We start from the raw sequence: 20,968 nt of genomic DNA on the forward strand, positions 1-20,968 counted from the left end.
TTAAAAATTATTTCTTAGAAAGATGTTACTATAAATTTAAAAATTTAATATTTATGACTACACAAATTATTTTAATACTTTCCATTTATTTAAACTAAATTTTTAAAAATATATTTACTAAAATTGATATTCACATAAAACAATAATTTGACAATTTTGAAATTAATTTGAAGGTTATGAAATAAAAAGGTAAATTTTGAGGTTAATTAATAATCTCTCTTTCTTTAACTAAACTTATATAAAATGTACGGTATAAAATTAATTTAATTAATAAATGTATTTCGCCGACCACTAATTTTAAAAAATATATAATATTACTTAATAAACAAGGCTATTTATTATATTATTATTTATGGCGTTTAAGAAATACCATATTCTTAAGCGTTAATATGAATCAAAAATATGAGGATTTAGCAATAATTTCAGTATTTTTGATCAATTTTTAATAATACTACCAACTGACTACAAATTTCTATATTTGCGAAAAATCTATTGTTTAATAAAATTCACTTCTTTAGTTTCTTATTTTCGTTTTAATTGGAAATTATTCAGATACATAAAAAATGTAAAAAAATGTAGAGATTCATGTTTCTGTTTGTTTTCTATTTTTTAAACTAAACTGTTAAAGAATATGTATCTAAAATAAGTATGAATTAAAATTTGTCATAAAATTTATAACTGATGGATATTTCCACAAAAATAAATTTTGAGAATATTAAGCATTAAAAAATTTATTTTTTTTTATTTAATTGATATATTTCCAGTTAAAATTATAATAATATATTAGAACTAAAAAAATGAAATTAAGAATTAATTATAAAATTTAGAAAAAGTAAAGTATTTCTTTATTTTGTCTATATTTAAATTTACATCTTATTTATAAATATTATATCAACCAAAGTTATAAATCAAATAAAATTGGTTATAACATATATTATCTAAAATTGAAGAATATTCAGATAAAAATAAATTCTTAATTTAGAATGTTATCGAATAAAAAGGAAATTATACGTTTTCAAGATTAATTAAATAACATTTAACCGCCAATTTGTATATTATTCAAAAACATAAACTTGTGTTTAATTAATTTTTATAAAATGGTAAATGTATAATAATTAATCGAATAAATATATTTTTTTTTTATAAAATTAATATATGTATTTTTATAATATTATTTATTATACAGGCTTCAATTTATATATTTACATATATAAAAAATTAGAACAAAATTTCATATTTTATTTATTTTCTGTATATTTTTAATAGTAACTATTTAGACATATAAAGAGAATTAGAAAAATTATTTCAAAATTTCATATTTTCCATATTTTTTAAAATTATATTTTATTTTTAAGTTTTTATATCTACAAAATTATTAACTAAATAAAATCTGACACTTTACTTTTGTAAACATTTAAGATATAATTTTAAAAAATAAGGTTAAAGTATAAAAATATGAAATATTTTTTATATTATTTTAAATCAAATATTTAAACATATAAAAAATTAGAAAAAACATTTCATAGTTTCATATAATCGTTTCTTATGTTTAAAAGATATAATTTCTTACTAACTTATATTTTTAAAATTACGATGTAATTTAAAAAAAATAAAGGAAAATAAATAGAAATATATTTTTTTCCAATTTCTTAAATTAAATATTTAGTTACATAAAAATTGCATATTTTATTTTAAAAAATATATAAAATAATATTTTTTCTATTTTTTTAAATCTTATAAATATTTATTCATATATATAAAAATTAGAAAAATCATTAAAAATTTAAATTTTTATTTATTTTTCATATTTTTTAAAATTCTATTTAATGTTTAAATTTTTGTTTATACAAAAATTATAAACTAAATGATAATTATTTAAAAATATTATGTAACATATTTTATTTAGTTTATAATTTTTGTAAACATATTTTTTCCAATTTTATAAATCAAATATTTAGATATATTAAAAATTAGATTTAATGATACATACATAAAAAAATATAGAAAATAAATAAAAGAATTATTTCAAAATTTTATATTTCAATTTATTTTCCATATTTTTTAAAAATTATAGTTTATTTTTAAATTTTTGTATCTGCAAAATTATTGACTAAATGAAATCTGTTACATATTATTTGACAGTGAAAGATGTTTATTTACAAGTTTTATTTTATTTATTTTATAACTTTTATAGACAAAAAAAAATAATCTTATTTATTTTCAAGATTTTTTATGAAAATATTGACTAAAAGAATACCACACTTGAAAATAAATTATGATTTTTGAATGTTATCGAATAAAAAAATTAATTCACAAAAAAAATATTAAGTATTGAATAATAAACATCCGCAGTAAATCAGAATTAAACAAATAGAAATAAAACAAAATAACCGCACATAATGGAACGCATCGTCCAGTGGTAAAATTAAAAACCCAATGAATTAACAAAAGAAACAATGAACGACTCCACAAACGACACGCATGTAAGTACATTGTTGCGTCGTGTGTGTACGAGTCAATTATGTGAATTTCAACAAAATTACATGCCGACAACGCTTTCTTCCTAACGGTCCACGAATCCACGGGGACAACAAAAACCGAAATGTCCGCAGTCCGCGCACAAAAATTTCTAACACAAGAATGCGTCCGATCGCATTAACGGTACATTTGAAACGAAACTAAAAAAACCGTTAAACTAATACATAGTTCGTTTGCCTAAAAAAAAAATAAGACACAACCCATGAATTTTTGTACCTACATGAACGGGAGATTACAGTGCTTCGTCGTAACTGTAGTTTTATTGGGACGCGTTTCTATCGGCGGCGAAGAGGAAAAGGAACTCGATTGAAATTTATTTTTAATACCGTGACACTCTCTGATCGATTTAATTTCGTTCGAACGTTTCGGTTTGTTGCTACACCTTCGCCGGGATGTTGTAATTGATCCCGTGGATTTTTATTTTTCTGATAAATCAACCAAATCTGACGTTAACAAAAAAAAATACAGTTTTGATGAATCGAGTCATTGCTGAAACGGTTTGTTTCGTTGTTGTGAAACGGTCGGTTTGTAACCGAATGTTTATAGTAATTTTTGGGAGGAGAAAGCTTAATTTTTATGGCTTAATTAGTGTTAGTATTACAATTTAATGGTGGTTCCGTAAATTGTCGGCCACTTCCTCTAGAACCGTAAGATTATTATTGTAAATGAGAAGTCGTTATTTTATTTAATTGATACGTTAACCTTATAAACTACTTGCCGAAGCAATATTGGGTCAAATATGACCTAATTGTTATTATAATAATTCGAACATGAAATTTTATTACTTGTTAATTTTGTGTTCTTTACACATTTAATTTGTTTGAAATATGACAACTCTAAGTACTACAAAATTATTTATTACAACAAATATTTCATGATTTTAATTACTAACCATTTCATTTTTTCTGTTTAAATCATCTTTAGTATTTATTTCATCAAAATATTATTTAATTTAGTTTATTAATAATTTATGAAATTTAGAAGTGGTTCATTTTTATTGGTCAATTTGCTTTTCTGCTGTAATAATGAAAAATAAATATTTTTCTAAAACATTTGGAGAAGAGGTTTGTTAAATTGTTTCCCTCTTATTGCAATAATGAAAAAATAATATTACTTAATTTTTAAAAACTGTCGATTGTAAATAGTCGATAAATAGTTGTCAATATATGAAGACATTATTCAGTAGTTCTCGTTAATTTAAAATATAAAATTAGTAAATCTGAAAATTTTGTTTCAATATTGAAATTATTGTTACAACTTTTTTCAGATATATTAAATGGTATATTTTAATTATAACATAACATAAAAATATTGTTTCTACCTCATATTTTAGATCTATTTATTTAACAAACCATTTAAAATGTTCTTTAATATTCATTTCACCCAAATATTCCTTGATATATTTTACTAATAATTTGTGAAATTTAGTTTAAGTTGATAATTATTATTTGTAAATTTTTCTTTTGTTATAATAATGAAAAATAAATATTAATAAGATAATTGGAGAAAAACTCTGTTAAATTCTTTCCATCTTATTAGAATAACGAAAAATTAATATTTTTTTCTTTCGGCATATGACTTTTATTGCCTTAAAAAATAATTCTTTGTCAATATATGAAGACCTTATTGTTGATTTAAAATATATAACATAAATCTAAAATAGTCGTTTAATTTTAAATATTTTGTTATAACTTTGTTTAGATACATAATATAACATAAAAACATTTTTTATACTCTACTCTACTTTTTTAGCAAACCAAAATATTCTTCGTTATAGTTTAGGCAATACTTTTTATTGGTAAATTTTCTTTTCTGTTTTAATAAATAAATTTTGTTTTATTTTTAAAAATTTTATTAGTACTCTGTATTAATTGCTATATTATAATTATAACATAAAAATATTATTTATGTTTCATGTTATATACAAATTTAACTGTCAAATCGTTTAAAATGTCCTTTAATATTTATTTCACTAAAATATTCTTTGGCGTAGTTTACAATTTGTATGATAGATAATTTAAGTCAATAATTATTATTAGTAAATTTTCTTTTCTCCTATGACAAATATTTCTCAATAACCATTTCACAAAGACATAAGAAAATAAGAAATAATATGGCAAATTTATGCATTAACTCTTTTGTAATTAATATATGAATTTTGCTCATTTCAATATAGTTTTAAAATATTTATGTTAATTTTTTGTTCACTCCTTTAAATATATATATATATATATATATATATATATATATATATATATATATATATTCAAATTTATTTCATTTATCTAATTTATTTATGGATATTACATAAAAATATACTTTATAATTTATTAAAAACTTGCGTAACCAATAAAGCCTATTATAATAAGGAAAAATAATATTTATTTATTATAATAGACTTTTAAAGACAGAATTTATTATTCTACTAATAATACTTCTATGTTGGATAATTTTTGTATTAAATTAAACGTTTGGTAATTAAAGTATGAATTTTATTTTCAGAACCATTCCTGTGACTATGTATTCTTCACATTTAAAAATAAATATCATATTGTTATTACTCTGTTCGGGTTTTACAATTATAATATAATACAATAAAGTTGAAACTATTAATCGTTGATCTGTAAATAATAATACAAAATAAATACATCAAAAACTGACCATTTTCATGCTACTATTTATCAAAACCTTGTTGCTACATCTTTCATGAAAGTTAACGTTAGTTTTTAACGGATTATTATAACTCTAATGTAACTTAATTGGATGACGATTTTACGTGTGATTAACAAAGAAATGTCAAGAACAATGCGTGAGGTTCTAGGTCAATCGATAAAGAAAATTATGAATAATTAAGCCAAACTGAAACTTCAATAGGTTGTTAATAAAGGTAGACGCCGACAGTTTTCCCAGCACAGAACTGTGCCAGTTTCCCTTCGAAATGAACCCGACGTTAAAACAATGATCAATAACCGACCGACAAACGGATAGCAGCCACACAACATCTAAAATGAACAGTTACCTTGAAGTGAGCAATACGGCATTTAGAGAACGGCTTATAGAGTTTTAAATCGAGGCGGCGTGTGGAAAATTAGTCAGTGTCACTTATTAAAATTGTGGCAATAAAAATTGTTGAGAATTAATGTGCACCTACTTGTATACGAAGCTTTCTAAACGGAATCACTTTTACTACTGCTTTCGGCTCGAAAACCGTACGTTTTCAAGCTGGGGCCCTTCATCGATCGAAGCTTTCGGCGCCTGTCCGCACGCAACTGGCAGCGCAGCCCTGCGTCGTGATATAACTGCGTAAATTCGGTCACAGTCATATATCACGTTGAAACGTTCGTCAGAATGGAAAAGGACGGATGTAAATTCAACTGGGAAGGATCACATTCTGACTGGATGTGTACTTCAAGGGGTTGGAAGAGTACCGACGGGATAATTCGCATTTTATTATCGAATGCGATTGTTTTTTCGAGATGCGACGAATTTAAGTTGGTGCGTTCTTTTTGGGGGACGTTTATTGCCTATTCTGTTGGATTTTATAAACAATGATGTGTCGCAGTCGGTTTTGAATTAATAATGGGTGAAAAAGAACCCGGTTGTTTAAAGGAAGATAATAGGATTGTATGTCTGTGACAAAGGGTCTGTTTGATAACATAATAATGTAATATGCAGTACTAAATAATAATAAATTATACAATCAACAATTTCTAAATTGAATTACCAAAAATTCTTTTTAATAAATTTCAGTTTTAGATGAAATTTTAATGGTTACTAGTGATCAATAAATCCATCTTTTTTTATAGATAATGACATACGAATGACAATGTGAATTTCTCAGAAAATAAATTTTACGATAAAATAGATTTTAAGAAAAAATAAAAGGTTTCTGCTAATTTAATAATCTGTGTTGCCATCCTTAGCAACAACGCAAGCACGAATTCGACATGGCATGTTCTCTATTAAATTATTAATGTCTTCTTGGGGAACATTTCCACCTTCTTCTAAAGCTGCCGATATATGTTGCCAGGGATATTTTGACCAGCTCTAATTCTTCTTGCAGAATTTGCCATTGAAGCTCGGAAGCAGTTTAAGCTAAAAAACGGTCCTTGCACTCTCCTGGCCCTATTTTTTAGGGTTTCCAACTCCTGAAATCTTGAATATGTTATCAAAACTGCGCTCTATGTGAGCTCTACCGTTTGTCCAATTTCCTTCTGTGACATGCCTTGTTCTGACAGAACTATAATTCTTCTCAACTGGACTTCGCATAATCCCACATAGTGAACTCCGCAACAGTGAAATTGACACTTCACAAACATTCGCTTATTATTTATTTATTTCAAGAAAAAAGAATTCTTTCTGCTAAACACTGAGTGATTCCATATAAGTTTCGTTGTGTCAGATATTAATTGACCAATAAATTTCTTTATAAAATATATTTTAATACAAATAGCCACATCAATTTTTAGATGAAATATTAGATTGCTAGTAATCAATATTACCAGTATTTTTAAAATGGGTCAATTTGATAAGATAATAATATGATGTGAAGTTCTTCTCTAAAAATGTTCAAAATCAGCTTTTTATTTATTAATTCTCTTATTATTTACTTAAAGTATTTTAATTTATCTTTTATTTATTTATTTATTTATTTATTATTTAAATATTTTAACAAATACAATACCTCAATTTGTAGATGAAATAATAACGTTTGCTAATAATCAATAATTCAAGCATTTTTTTAATGTGACAAGGGAATAGATTGATAAAATTATAATGTGATCTGAAGTACTGAATAATAAATGATAGAAAACTTGTCCAAAGTTCATTTTTCTATATATTGATTCACCAATTATTTTCCTTAAAAATGTGTTTTAATAAAAATAGTCACCTCAATTTCCGGTGTACCATAAATATCGTTTGCTAGTAATCAATAATTAAAGCAAGAACAGAGGGACATAATCTAATATGATGTAATAAATATATTCATTATTTTTAATCATTAACATCTATAATTAATTAAAATCTTCACATTTTTAAATGTGTCAAAGAGACAGTTTGATATGATAATAATGTGAGAAAAAGTAGTAAACATTAAATAATTGAACCACTAGCCTAAAAATATTCATAAATGGTAAACATGTTTCTTATAAAAAATAGTTAACTCAATTTCTAGAATAAATTTTAACGTTTGTTAGTAATCAATAATTTTTCCAATGTGTGTGGATACAGAACAAAGAAATATTTCTGTGTTCTGAAAAGTTAAAATGTACTACGTACTAAAAAATGATAAAAAGATTGTCTAAAAATGCTCATCTTCAGTTTTTTAGACCGAGTATCAATTATTTAATTAAAAATATAAATATATTTTACTAAAGAAATTCGTCTCAATTTTAGATGAAATATTAATATTTCCTAGTAAGCAATAATTTCAGAATTTTGATAGAATTACTAGTCTAAAAATATTCATGACCCGTTTTGTAAATATTAATTCATCAAATACTTTCTTAAAGAATGTTTTTTAATAAAAATAGTCCCCTCAATTTCTGAAATAACTACTGAGGCTTGCTAGTAATCAATAGTTCCTGCTTTTTTTATGCGTGTCGAAACAAAATAAAAGGATAGTTTGATAAAAACATAACATGAAAAGTACTAAATAATAAATAATATAATGTTTGTCTAAAAATGCTCATACTCAGTTTTATAGATATTGATTGTGATTAGAAATATAATCGTTAATTTCTACATTTCTTTAAATGTAACAAAGGGACAGTTTGATGAGATAATTATGTGGAAAGAAGTACTAAATAATAAATGATAAAATTAGTAGTCTAAAAATTTTCCTGATCAGTTTTATAGATGTTGATTCACCAATTATTTTCTTAAAAAATATGTTTTAATAAAAATAACCACCACAGTTTCTAAAATAAATATTGAAGGTTTGCTAGTTAATCAAAAATTCTAGCATTTTTTAAGTATGTCGAGACATAACAAGGAATTGTTAAATAAAATCATAATATGAGCTCATGCTCAGGCCCAAAAATATCGTTGAACACTTTGATATTAACATATCTATTATTGTTATTTATAAAAATAGTTCAATTCAAATATCAATTTCTAAACAAAATATTAACGTTGGCTTCTAATCAATATTTCCAACATTTTTTAGCGCTTGTCGAGACAAAACACTTAATAATAAATTATCTACTCGTAGACAACAAACAAAGGAGTGGTCGAAATAAAAATCAGACTCTATTTATAAGGATAGTTATACTCTTAAACATATAAGTTACATTAATAAAATTATTACCTTTCTCCCCGCATGTCTTTTATTTATTAACAAAGTAATTAACTGTATGAAAAATTCATGTTTAATTTAAAAACCAGTTCACTTCTAAAATCAATATAAAGCCAAACAAAGATTTTAATTGAGGGTAACCTCCATGTGACACGTAAATATTCATACAATAGCACCATAAAATTTTTACAACCTATTAAAATTTAATGCGACCGCATTTCGTAAAAGCACCACCACCCTTCCATCTTCAAACAATACCAGTTTTGTTTTATTTTTATGAAAGATGCTCCAGATCGAGGGATATACCGGTGATCCATTGTTGCAGGTTGTAAAACGATATTTTAGGGTGGGAAAATTTACTGTTATTTGTTCTAAATCTAAATCTGAGTCGAATTGTGTAATAAAAGTCATGTGTGTTGTGTGATAACGGAATAAATGTGTCACGAATTTAATTAATTTGTTTTGATGCTAACGCTATAAACATATATTTTAGTTGTTATTATTAAATTGATACAAATTATAGTTAGCAAGGTTGTGAATATAAGTTGGACTCCTTGTTGTTTTTCTTTGATGTAATTTTAATATTTTTCCATCGCTCAACGTTGTTTGTTGTAGATAATTGTAACAGTTGTGCGAGGAAGCCGCAACAAATACATAAATATAATTTTTGGGTGCGATGGTCAATGAGGGGTGGATGATTTATTGATAGGGTCGAAGCCAAGATCGCATCTGGGGTCGGTTATTGGTGTTGGCGCCATTTTGTGCGGACAACTGTGGGTGGTGGTACCCGATCAGGGGTGAAAACGATTGAAAAATGATGATCCTCGGGTATACCTGACCCACATTCCACTTGGCTGAGCTACGCCCCCAAAAATGGTCTACTTTCTAATAACGTATTTTTCGATTTTTTCTGGTTGATTTGTTTGCGATAAGTGTGAAAAAAGTTAATTAACTACTCTCCATTGACCTTTTTTCGTGGTTAATTGCGTTTTGTCGTGATGACTCCCCAATAATCTTAGATCCATATATCATGGTTATTTTTAGCGCATGTAGGGAAGGGCTTATGCAGATTAAATGCAAGATTAGCGCTAATTTCGTATGTAAATTGCGCGTGGCATGTTTCGAAAATAAAATTTGGAAATTAAACAACGCTGAGTGTGTCATGCAATTGCATGGAACGACAAGCGGCCACAGAAATAAACCTAAATGTTTGGGACATAAACAAAATTCTTTTTTAAATGCGGTGTACGTTGAAAAAAGAAACCAACGACCTTAATAAAAATGCTTTTTAACGCACCAACAAAAATATAAGAATATAGTTGTTCCTAGATCCTATTGTGGTGCTAGTGAAAGTGTAACGGCTTGGACCGTTGAACTAGTCAAAAAAGTTCACTGGCCCCTAATTACAATTTAGATTTAATCTCTTTCAATGGTGGTGTCGAGTAAATTAATGGAACGAATTTGCTTAGATCATAACTATTATACGTTAACCTGTCGAACAATCTCAGAATTTATTATCATTAATGGATTCAATGTTGGAGTTAAGTACTTAAATTTTTTAGAAAATGTTTTAAATTATCTACGTTTTATACGATTACGTGAGCAATGGTAATTAAATGAATAATTTTGAAACTTCTAGTAAAAATGTAGTGAAAGCAGGATAAAAGAAATGTCAAAAATATGAAAGCCTTGTTATTGTTAAATGTAAATTAATAATTTTAATTTTAAGACTATTACATTAAAAAATCTGAAAATTTGAGATCTTGATTATTATAGTCAATTTTTGGAAACGTATAAGTTTTAAGTGATGCCCCACACCGGAAATGATGAATTTGTTTGTTTAAATTTAATACAAACAATCTAGGTATGAACCTTTAGCTGTTTCCATTGTAACAATATCAAAAAACGCAACTAAAATTGCAAACAATTTCATCCCTATCACAATTTTAATCAAAAATAAGCATTTAATTGTGTATCTTTAAACATGTAATGATGTTCAAAAATCGTAAAAATGCCAAGATACCCATTACGTAATGGAATTCATTTACAAATAATCTTTCTTCACAAGAAAAATTTGTCACATAGGCACAGCACGGTTACCAGAACCGTTCAATGATATAATAAAAGGAGTTCTGTAGAAACTAAACCATGAATCTGATGTCCAAGGGTGTTAAATGCCAGCTAAGACAGGCATAGTCCAAATGGTTATGAGAAATAAGAGAAATAGGAGAAACAACAAACTAATTTCGAATACAACCATCAGAAGATTGTTGCTGGTCAATTTCGATCCAGAAGAACTTTAAAAGTGAGCCCATGTTTACCAAAATTGTCTTTTACCTCAATGGTCAAATGTACTTTCAGACGGAAAGAGGATAGGATTGATGAGTGAAGAACTCCCCTAGAAGGAAAGGGATAAGTTGTTGCCAGTCATGTTTTGGAGTAGAATTTATCCTAATTAATTCAGTAATCCTTCTATTAGTATTCTAAACCTACTACAAGTAGCTTATTGATAATAAATTTTGTTGATGATGAAGATATTCCACTACTATCTTTTAAACTTAATTATTTTCTATTTGATAAATGTTTGAAAGCTTTGGGGGTTCTTCACAGATGTGAGGAGTTTAATAATAGGTATAATATAATAATAAATGTTTGTTAATTTTAAGTTAAATTACATTGTGGTCACGACTTTTGAAATTGAGTGTATTTAATAGAGGTCACCTTTCTGAACATCAGGATTCATTAACAAAATATAAAGAATTCATGCTTGGTTCAAAAAACTTTCCGCTAGGTTAATTTTCAAGTGAATGAACTTTCCCATGTAACGTATTTAGTCACCCTAAAGTAAAGGTATTGTACAGGTTGAATTAAATCATTAAATTGCACTCAAATATATGTACATCCTCCACTAAAAAAATCCACCCCTACCGAATCTTATCTTCACAATAGCAGTGCAATCCAAGATTAAACGATTAACCAGCTCGGTAATGTATTATACCAGTGAGTGAGGTACAATTATAATTCCATCCCTCATAAATCATTTTCGCTAACCGGTTCAATAATTAATAACTCTAATCTGAAGTTCGACGTTAAATTTAACGTTTCGTCCCACTTCTTGTGACTATCGAGTTTCCCTTTCGGCGGCGAAAGGAAAACGCCACATTTTCGCACACCCCCCAAATGGCCAGTCGCCATGGCAACCGGCCGAAATGTTCGCACGGGGAGCACGCACCGTTTTATTGGGGACGCTGCGAATTGTATTAATTTCAATTTGCATGCTCTCAAACCATACACACATACACACTGCGAATGCGAATTTACACGTTTCAATCTCGAAGCTACACCGGAAATTAACTGGAAGATCGATTTTTATAGATAAAACAAAATTAAGGTGTTGACGCAAGGACGAAACGTGTAAACGGAATTGCATATAGTTTGCCAACATTACGTGCCGCCCTCTGTTACAGTTAACGCCACTTTTTGTTTAAAACAATCAATCAGCCATCGTGCGTTCGCAAATTAAAAACGAATTTCGAAACGATCGATGAACAACCCGAAAAACCGTCCACCCTTGCGGCCAAAACGATTCCAAGTTTTTCGCCGGCCATTTGTGTGTTCGGCCGTGCCCCTAATTAACCCAGTTGGAGGAAAGTTGCCACGTTTCATCGTCATTTAATACGAGCATCGGCACGAGAAAAACGACCGATCCGCCGTTTCGGAAAGTTCGGTTCGCAAACAACGGAGTCAGCGCGTCCCAGTTAGTCTGGATAAGGGGGCAGGGGTGCGGCAGCTCCGATGCGGGGGGTAACTGGGCCGTGGGGCGGTTTTGGAAACTGGGGTGGCGGCGCACGACACGTGGGACCGGGGCGGCGGAGCGGGATCAATAGGTTGGCCCAATTGGAGACGGGCCGCGATCATTGCAGCTCCGCAACGCTTCCAGCATTGATTGACCCACTGACCCCATTTCGTGTCCTATTAATAGATGAATATTTAGACTGACCGACGAACAATACAGCTACTCTAACTATATCTGGCATATCTGGATGACGAGTACACACTTGGTCACTAAACAATAAGTAGTAACAATTTAATTATCCCTTCGTTTGATGAAGGTGGGAGTTCCAAAACGTGATTTTAAATGTACTGCTATAAGTACATCTTAATGAACTTATCCAACTCATTTTTTATGTAAGTTTTACTAAAGGTGATAAACCCCAGCACTAGAAGAAATAATTTAGATGAACTTTAGAAATCTTATGATAATCTAAGGTGAACAAGGAAAATTGAATTAACTAAGTCAGTTTAAAAAAATAAAGCTAATATAAACCCTTATTATAGAAAAAATGTAACATAAATTAGATTAGAATTAAAAGCACAGAGTTTCGAGAGAGTTGGTGTATAAATAATTTAGATATCTCTAAAAATTTTGTAATAAAATATGATAACAAAGTATAATTGAGGTTAAGGTATTCCAAAAAAGAGTATATTATTAAAGACATGTGGCAGGACTTATTACATAAAAAATATCATAAATTAAATATAATTAAAAGTATAGAGATTTTGTTCCAGTTCCAGTCTTGTTACGAGATATGATTACAAAACATATTTGAAATGTCAATAACAAAAAATTAACCTGGATTAAACTTCTTATTACAGAGAAAATGTAAAATAAATCAGATAAAATAAAAAAATATAGTTTTAGTTGTAATTAATGTGTCAATAGATTTATCTAATAATGTAGTAATAAAATACATAAGTATAACAGAGGTTAGGTATTCCTGGAAAATTAAAAGTGTGTGATTTAAGAAATGAAGAAGGATTCTTAATACATGAAACAATTTTATAACTTAGATAAAATTTAAAAAATCTAGATTCAGCCCCACCATTATCAATCAATCTATAAATGAAAGAGTTTTGTGGAGAAACAGATTAAGCAAGCAAGCTAACGTATTCCATAAAAAGAACGTCAGTTATAAAAACACTTTAATTTAATCAAATAAAATGAAAACAACACAGATTTAGTCCCATATAGAATCAATATGTAAATAATTTAGATCTACGTAAAAATGTAGTTATAAAACCAGATAACGAAGTATAATTGAGGTTAAGATTTCTCAGAAAAACTAAAAGTGTTTTATTATAGGAAGAAAGTACGATTAAACCTCTTAATACATAAAGAAATATTATAAACTAGATAATCAAGATTTAGTCCTACCAATATCAATGTATAAATAAATGATTCAGATGTATTTATTTATTTTAAGGTTAGGGTATTCCAGAATAACAATGTCAGTTATAAAAAATAAAGCAGGACTTAAATTTCAAACCAACAAATATTTAGTCCCAACTCAGACTTATTTCGATATACAAATAATTAAGTCTTGTAATAAGATATGATTACAAGACTTAATTGAGATTAAGGTATTCCAGAAAAGTAGTATAAAAATGAAGCAAAAATGAAATGAAAGAAGTATTATAAATCACATGTAATGTATAAATATTTAATATCATTTAAAAATAATAAGGTGAATTATAATCACAAAGCATATTTTAAGGTTAAAGCATTCCAGAAAAATTATGTTAGTTTTTAACAAAAAGATAATAAAAACATTTACAAACACATACAACAAAAATCACTGAAATTCAGTATCAATAGAACCAATGTGTAAAAAATTTAGTTCTATCTTAAAATTTTGTAATATGATTATAAAACTTAATTGAAGTTAAAATATAACAAAATTAATTGATCAATTATTTCAATACATGAAATAATAAAATATACGTACAATAATAAATAATAATATAGAATAATAAAAAGAACAGACATTTAGTCTCAATAGAATCAATGTATAAATAATTAATCTATATAAAAATCATATGATTTTATGATTACAGAGCATGATTAAGGTTGGTGTAGACTAAAAAAACATTTATAAAAAAAGTTATTTATTATAAATCAGATATATTAAAAAGAAATTATTTTAATGGTCAGAGAACTAATCTACATAGCATAACTGAAGTTAAGGAAGGTATTCCAGTCAGTCAGTTCTTTTCTAAAAAGAACGAAAAAGCCTTTTGTTATAGAAAAGATAATAACATAATTCAGATATAAGACAGGAAATTTAGTCCCAGCGTATTCAAGTTAGTCGATGTTTTTTCTGTTTTGGAACATCATTACCCTATTCGTTCCAGCACTAGTGCAATATAAAACGAGGGAGCACAAAGTGGTGTTTCTCTTTCTTTTACAGTCTTGTTCTGGTGTGACCTGGATCCAATCCGGGTGTAGTTTTTGGCCCGTTCCCATTTTCCGGCCATAAATCCATCGAGCCGGCATTCGCCCGAAAATCGGCTGTCCCGATAGGGAGGACGCAAACGGAAACATAGCAGGAGAACAGAGAGTGGAGCCGGACTGATGATGCAATGCCGTGACCCAGTTCCCCGACACGTGTACCATCAACTTGGACCCGCAAACACTCCTTCCGTGCGTTCCACTCTCCTCGTGGTGCCGTCATTTTATGCCGTTCGGCAACGCGGAACAAAGAATGTTCGACGACGACCGGATGGATCTTGTGCGTTTGTTTCGTTGGGCGTCTCACAAACAACTTCTACTTTTGAAGTCTGATTCCCTTTGAAAACGTTGCCTTTTGGCCGCTTGTAACAAAGGAAAATATGATGAATAAATTGAAAGCAAACATTGAAAATGCTTTCGTGATTTTCAAGATGTTGAGAACAAGATTTGATAAAATGTAAAGTGTATTAGTCTCCATTTTTGTAAAATTCAACCAATTAGTTTTAATAGCACTCAAATTAAATCGAATCGTCATTCATTAACAAAATCCAATTTAATTATTGACGGAATTTAAATTTAGACACGTTACTACGCATCTGTACGCACCCAAATTAGAAACGCCGTTGCGAAATAAGCTCGATAAATATTTATATCTATAAATTCATAAGGCAAGTTTATTACTGTCGATTAACTACTGTTATGGTGTGTTGTCTTTTTGACGAGTGGGTGTCAACTTATCATGCACTCAAATGGTATAAGTATGCGCCGTCAAAAAATCACAGGAACAATTAAGAGATGATGGGTCAATCCTTGACCTGAATTTTCTTCGTGACGGCATTAGTAACACACCCTTACGTCCAGGATTCTGGCGTTAAGGGGCGGCGCGCCTGCGCCCCCCGCCCAGTCAATACTACGTCTCCAGATAAAAAAAATTGTACGCAAGCCAGTGAAAACGGCATATTTTCACTTTTTTCTTCTAGGTCATTTGTTATCCTGCATCGGCGTTAATTAGGGCAGACTCTTAAAATTTATAAGGGCTCATTCTGGGCGAGACCGGCTATTAGTTTGCCAAGATTTCTTTGTGGGGATGTTATTAGACTTTAATTGATTTTAAGAGAAGTTAACATGACCAATTAATAGTCTTCCTAAAATAGGGATTTAAAGAATACTTCTTTAACTATTGTATTGTTGTTTATTTGTAGATTTAAATTATCATTTGAACCAAAACATGTTTTAATTTCAAGAGAAAAACAATTAGTCAATGTTTATTGGTAATTTTATTTATTCTATTATTCATCATTGCACAAGATGTTGAACTGAAATATATAAAAATTTCGATTATATTTAAAAATTAGAATTTGTGTCTAGAATATCAATAAAATAAAATGTAGGATATAAATGTGATATAGCGACATCTGTTAAACAATAATGTACTTTACAAATTTAAGAGAACACATGTGGCGCCATCTCTTATGAATGCGTTTGACTAAAATATTTGTCTTAATGTTTTCTGCATTGAGACTAAGCAGTGAGAATATCATCTTAATAACATGATGATGATAACACAACCAATAATAATTTATTCTGTATTTGTAAACAAGTAAAGCCGTATATTACACTCGATATTCACCGACAAAAGATTCACAAACCGGACACACGTGAGTCTTGTCCAACATTATTCTATAGGGCAGATACGAACAAAAGTAACACCTGCGTGAATAAATACTACTCAATTAATAAAAACAACAATTAAAAAACAGTCAATACCCAAATGTACAACACAAACAGGCGAAGAAATGGGCTTTCCAGCTGTAATGTGGATACGTCCTCGTCTTGATGTAATTGTGACAAGTTGGACAGATCAAATCGCAAGGATAAGGTCCAAGGGTGGTGTGTATCACAACGGCGTTTACTACATTATAATATCCGTATTTATAATCGTGCTTACGTGGGTCAACTCTCTGAGATACCTTGGGGTGCCGGAAGCGGCAAGTAAGGAGCTCTCATTTGTTCCGGGTCTGACTCATACAGATGTCCTGATTCATTCACGGTGTTGGTCCATTCTTTTCATAGTTATGTTAAAAGTTATACATATATAAACAATGTGAAGACCTAAAATAGTATGTAACTATACCTTCTAAAGAATCTTGTTCTATTTCAGGCGGTCTGTCGTTTTGAACACGTGATGTGGATGGTTGCGCTGTGTCGGGATGGTCCACCCTCAGTTCCCTTTCCTTTTTGAATTGTCACTATTAGTTAAAAATATCGTGTAAAAGTTATTTTTCTGACCTCCTTACCCTTCTTCTTCTTTAGACCCATAGTGATTTGACAATGTAAAGTTCATTTGAAAACAACGGTGGTGACAACGTGAAGTTGACGTTTACCTTGCATTTTGTTATGTAATTCACTTTACTTGCTTCACATAGTTGTGAAGTGGGTTGTTGACAGTGACATGATTGTGACAAATGATGAAATGAATTCCTTTTTTTTAAGAATTTTATGGTTATCTAATATATCAAGAAGCTAAGAACTATCAAGGATTTTCAAGAGGAAAATATAATAAAAAATTCAAACAGGTCCAAGGTTTAAATAATGTAAATTTTGATTAACAATCGTTAACCTCTACGTCGAGGTATTATTGCAGCTATGATGACTAAAACGCAAATAATTTAATGGAAAATCACTAGTGGTGCTCCCCTTTGTGTTTACATTATTCAATAACAATAATGATAATGTCACGCCGATGGTGATGATAATTTAGAATCAGAGAGAAGCAGATAACGTCAATAAGGCTGTCGAATCACTGACAGGATTAAGATAAAGCAACCGTTGACACAAATTTATTCACCATAAAGCCCAATTTCAATTTTTTACTTTTATGTTATTGTTAAAGTATTAAATGTTATGAATAACTTAATATTCTCTTGCTGTCTGAATTTATATTTGCCAATATGCCAATATTCATATGTCTACAATATGAAGATGGTGATGATATGTAAAAAGTTAAAAAATAACACTATTGTTTAAATTATTATATTTAAAATTTTATAACATCTCAATTTTATTTTGATCCATCATTTTAGTTTTAATATAAACTTTATAGTTTAAGCTTAAGCTTATGCTTATGCCATATAAATTTTTTCTCATTTTAATAATATTTAAAAATATATTGTGAGAAAACCATAAAGAAATTTTTGTAAAATACATATACTCATCCACTTAAACCTCTAATCACTCGAACTTATAATCTCATCTAATTGCTGTATTCTCCAATGAAGGCACCGCAGTTTGGACATGTGTGTGTCTGAGTCATACAAGAATCAACACAATATGGAATGCAACAACATATCCAGCCACTGAAAAAAACCAATGTTGATTTAAATATTAATTCATCGGTAGAAATGACAAATACACTCTTATCTTGCTTAGCAACAAATAATCGATACCTACCCAAATAAACAGCATAAAAATGCGAATAAATGTGTTTTCGTATTCGGATGTGAATCTACCGTTGTCACAATCTCACATCTGCAATTTGGACACGTTACATGACATGGTGTCGGACCAAGTGGAGTCGATACAATAATGGCTAAAATATTTCAATATTAACTTAATATTACATGTTGACAATTGATTATTTCTTACTATGCACTGTGGGAGTTGGAACAAATCCAGGAGGAGGCGGGGATCCATGGTGCGGATGATGCTGCGGATAGGGAGTAGATTGAGGTGGTGGTTCCGGATGTGGAGTATATGGTGGTGGCTGACTCTTTTCCATGTTCTGTTCTCACACACGTAGTTGTGCGTACTAACTGTAAAAATAGCGCAATCGATCTTATCTTATCTTGTTATTTTTAAAATATTATACTATTAGTTTTTTTCACAAGATAATTATTGCTCTATTTTCTAACTATACGTATGTTTTACACATTACGTTCAGTTTCTACGAACAGCGGTATATCCCCGGGTACGTGGGACGTTATTTTCACTCAAATCATTGATCGTACCCTTCTATCAATTTATGTGACTTGTTTATCACTAACATGTCAACTGCACTATTTATTAACATTAAATGTTCGTAAAAAATCGAGTGATTTGAAAACACAGTAATTTTAGATTGTTTATTTTAATTATTTATTCAATTTTGTTAACAAACTACGCATGTGTTGACCTTCAATTTCATTTTATCATGGATAAATATTTAAAATTTTATGAAGTGTTGTGAATCATAATAAATACTATGTATTTAAAATTCTGGGATCCCCTGATGATATTTTGGAAGCAAAAATATAGTTGAAATTCTTAAAAAGCATATAAATTTAATTTACTTATATATACTAAAGCAACACCTAGAATGTATTAAGATGAAATAAGAATTTTGTTTCGAGAAATAGCACGGCGTTTGAACAGAAATGTGTGTATTGTAATATGATGTTGACAAACATGAAGTGAATACAGCAAAAGAGGTAGGCAAGAGGTTCCGGAATTTCCAGAGCTAATACAGACTCACAAGACCGCCGTCTTAGATTACTGGCCCTAAGGAAGAGGATGTATTCAACTAGGGCGATTGTTGATGAATTTTTCGTCAATGAAGGTAGGCCAATTGGTATTCGAACTGTTTACCTTCGTATAAGGTCTTTTGACATACGGAGTTATCGCCTTTTTTTTTGGACTTATTTCTAACATTAAACCATAGGCGCTAACGTAGTGACTGGTGTATGAAACGTCAACAGTGGTATGTGGAATGGAATCATATTGAATTTAGTGGTGAATCACGCTTGTGCTATGATCATCCACATATTGCCAAGAATACATTAAATTTTCTAGAAGCATCCCATGTGAAATTACTGCCTTGGCCACTCAGATCTTCAGATCTTTCCCCAATCGAACATGTGTGGAATATGGTCTACGGACTCTTAATGAACTGGGACATCAGATTCAGTTCGTATAGGATGAGATATAACAAGAAAATCTCATTAGATTGATGCCACGACACGTCAATGAGTGTCTTAATCAAATAGGGGGTTCGACACAATATTAGCTTATGAAAATATATGCCTTAAGATTTTTATATTATTTTGTAATAGGCTAATATTTTTCAAAAAATTGCGTTTTTTTGCAGTATGAGTATACATATTTTGTTGATATTAAATCTTCAAATTATATTGCAATAATTTCATTATTATACAAGGAGTTCCTAAAAGTGGTAAAAATTTGGAAGCAGGAGGAAATTCATCTAATTTAGAAACATCTTGTATATATAAATTAATAAAATTATTGTTTTCAAACTTAATGAAAAGCTTAATAGTTTGTCGTGTAGAAAGTGGGGATAAAATTTTTTATTATTTAAATTTGACAAATTGATTGAGTAATTAGGCAATATGTTAATAGAAATCATAATCAGTTGAGAAATGTAATTCAAGCAAATAAATTTAGTTTACTCTTTTAATAGTTTAACAATCTAAAAACAATAATCCATAATACTATAATAATAATAATTTAATAAAACTTACAAACAATAATACATTTCAGTTATATTCGCCGATAAATGCATGACAACTTGGACAAGTGTGCCTCTTCGACTTGCACGCATCCAGACAGTATGGAATGCAACAACATCTAAAACAATTAAATGCAATAAATGCGTATATTAAACACAAAATTATATTTACCCAAATAAGCAACATATCAATCCAAATAAGTGAGTTTTGGTGCTTGTTACGTTCTCTACCACTGTTCTAACAGCTTGATGACACGAAGGACAATTAATATTAGCAGGCGTGGGTCCCAAAGCTATGACTAAAATATATATTTATTAGTACGGTTCTAGCATTCGTATTTTA

At 29.0% G+C, this 20,968-nt stretch overlaps 2 protein-coding genes across 4 annotated transcripts; both read right to left on the reverse strand.

The window, feature by feature from the left end:
* Window positions 1–16,697: 16,697 nt before the first annotated feature.
* LOC109600739 (uncharacterized) lies at window positions 16,698–17,989 on the reverse strand. Of its 2 annotated transcripts, none has more exons than XR_002191631.2 (5): window positions 17,423–17,987; window positions 17,260–17,359; window positions 17,096–17,188; window positions 16,893–17,037; window positions 16,698–16,835 (listed from the first exon to the last, which is right to left on the reverse strand). XR_002191631.2 is itself a non-coding variant. In XM_049962873.1 (5 exons), exons 1-5 carry the CDS (start codon window positions 17,442–17,444, stop codon window positions 16,739–16,741), a joined length of 465 nt encoding a protein of 154 aa, XP_049818830.1. In that variant the 5' UTR covers window positions 17,445–17,989; the 3' UTR covers window positions 16,698–16,738. The 2 variants fall into 2 exon arrangements, 1 of the variants encoding a protein (XP_049818830.1); XM_049962873.1 differs by having other exon boundaries at window positions 17,415–17,989.
* Window positions 17,990–18,142: 153 nt separating this feature from the next.
* Window positions 18,143–20,725, reverse strand: LOC109600736 (cell death-inducing p53-target protein 1). Of its 2 annotated transcripts, none has more exons than XM_049962875.1 (4): window positions 20,639–20,725; window positions 18,771–18,937; window positions 18,576–18,714; window positions 18,143–18,481 (listed from the first exon to the last, which is right to left on the reverse strand). In XM_049962875.1, the coding sequence occupies exons 2-4, from the start codon at window positions 18,901–18,903 to the stop codon at window positions 18,379–18,381; spliced, it is 375 nt and encodes a 124-aa protein (XP_049818832.1). In that variant the 5' UTR covers window positions 18,904–18,937; window positions 20,639–20,725; the 3' UTR covers window positions 18,143–18,378. The 2 variants fall into 2 exon arrangements, with proteins under 2 accessions (XP_049818832.1, XP_049818831.1); XM_049962874.1 differs by lacking the exon at window positions 20,639–20,725 and adding an exon at window positions 18,994–19,130.
* Window positions 20,726–20,968: the final 243 nt, after the last annotated feature.

Source organism: Aethina tumida, chromosome 2, assembly GCF_024364675.1.
Source record: "Aethina tumida isolate Nest 87 chromosome 2, icAetTumi1.1, whole genome shotgun sequence".
In the NCBI taxonomy this organism is placed as follows: domain Eukaryota; kingdom Metazoa; phylum Arthropoda; class Insecta; order Coleoptera; family Nitidulidae; genus Aethina; species Aethina tumida.

What these genes read in the sequence shown, in the direction of transcription:
- LOC109600739 (XM_049962873.1), bottom strand. Translation starts at nt 17,444, where the DNA reads ATGGGTCTAAAGAAGAAGAAGGGTAAGGAG. An exon ending in AGAAGAAGAAGGGTAAGGAG is followed by an intron (nt 17,360 to 17,414) that starts GTCAGAAAAATA and finishes CAATTCAAAAAG; the next exon opens with GAAAGGGAACTGAGGGTGGA. An exon ending in TGTTTGTGTTGTACATTTGG is followed by an intron (nt 16,836 to 16,892) that starts GTATTGACTGTT and finishes TTATTCACGCAG; the next exon opens with GTGTTACTTTTGTTCGTATC.
- LOC109600736 (XM_049962875.1), bottom strand. Translation starts at nt 18,903, where the DNA reads ATGGAAAAGAGTCAGCCACCACCATATACTCCACATCCGGAACCACCA. An exon ending in TCCAACTCCCACAGTGCATA is followed by an intron (nt 18,715 to 18,770) that starts GTAAGAAATAAT and finishes GAAATATTTTAG; the next exon opens with CCATTATTGTATCGACTCCA. An exon ending in TTTTTATGCTGTTTATTTGG is followed by an intron (nt 18,482 to 18,575) that starts GTAGGTATCGAT and finishes GGTTTTTTTCAG; the next exon opens with TGGCTGGATATGTTGTTGCA.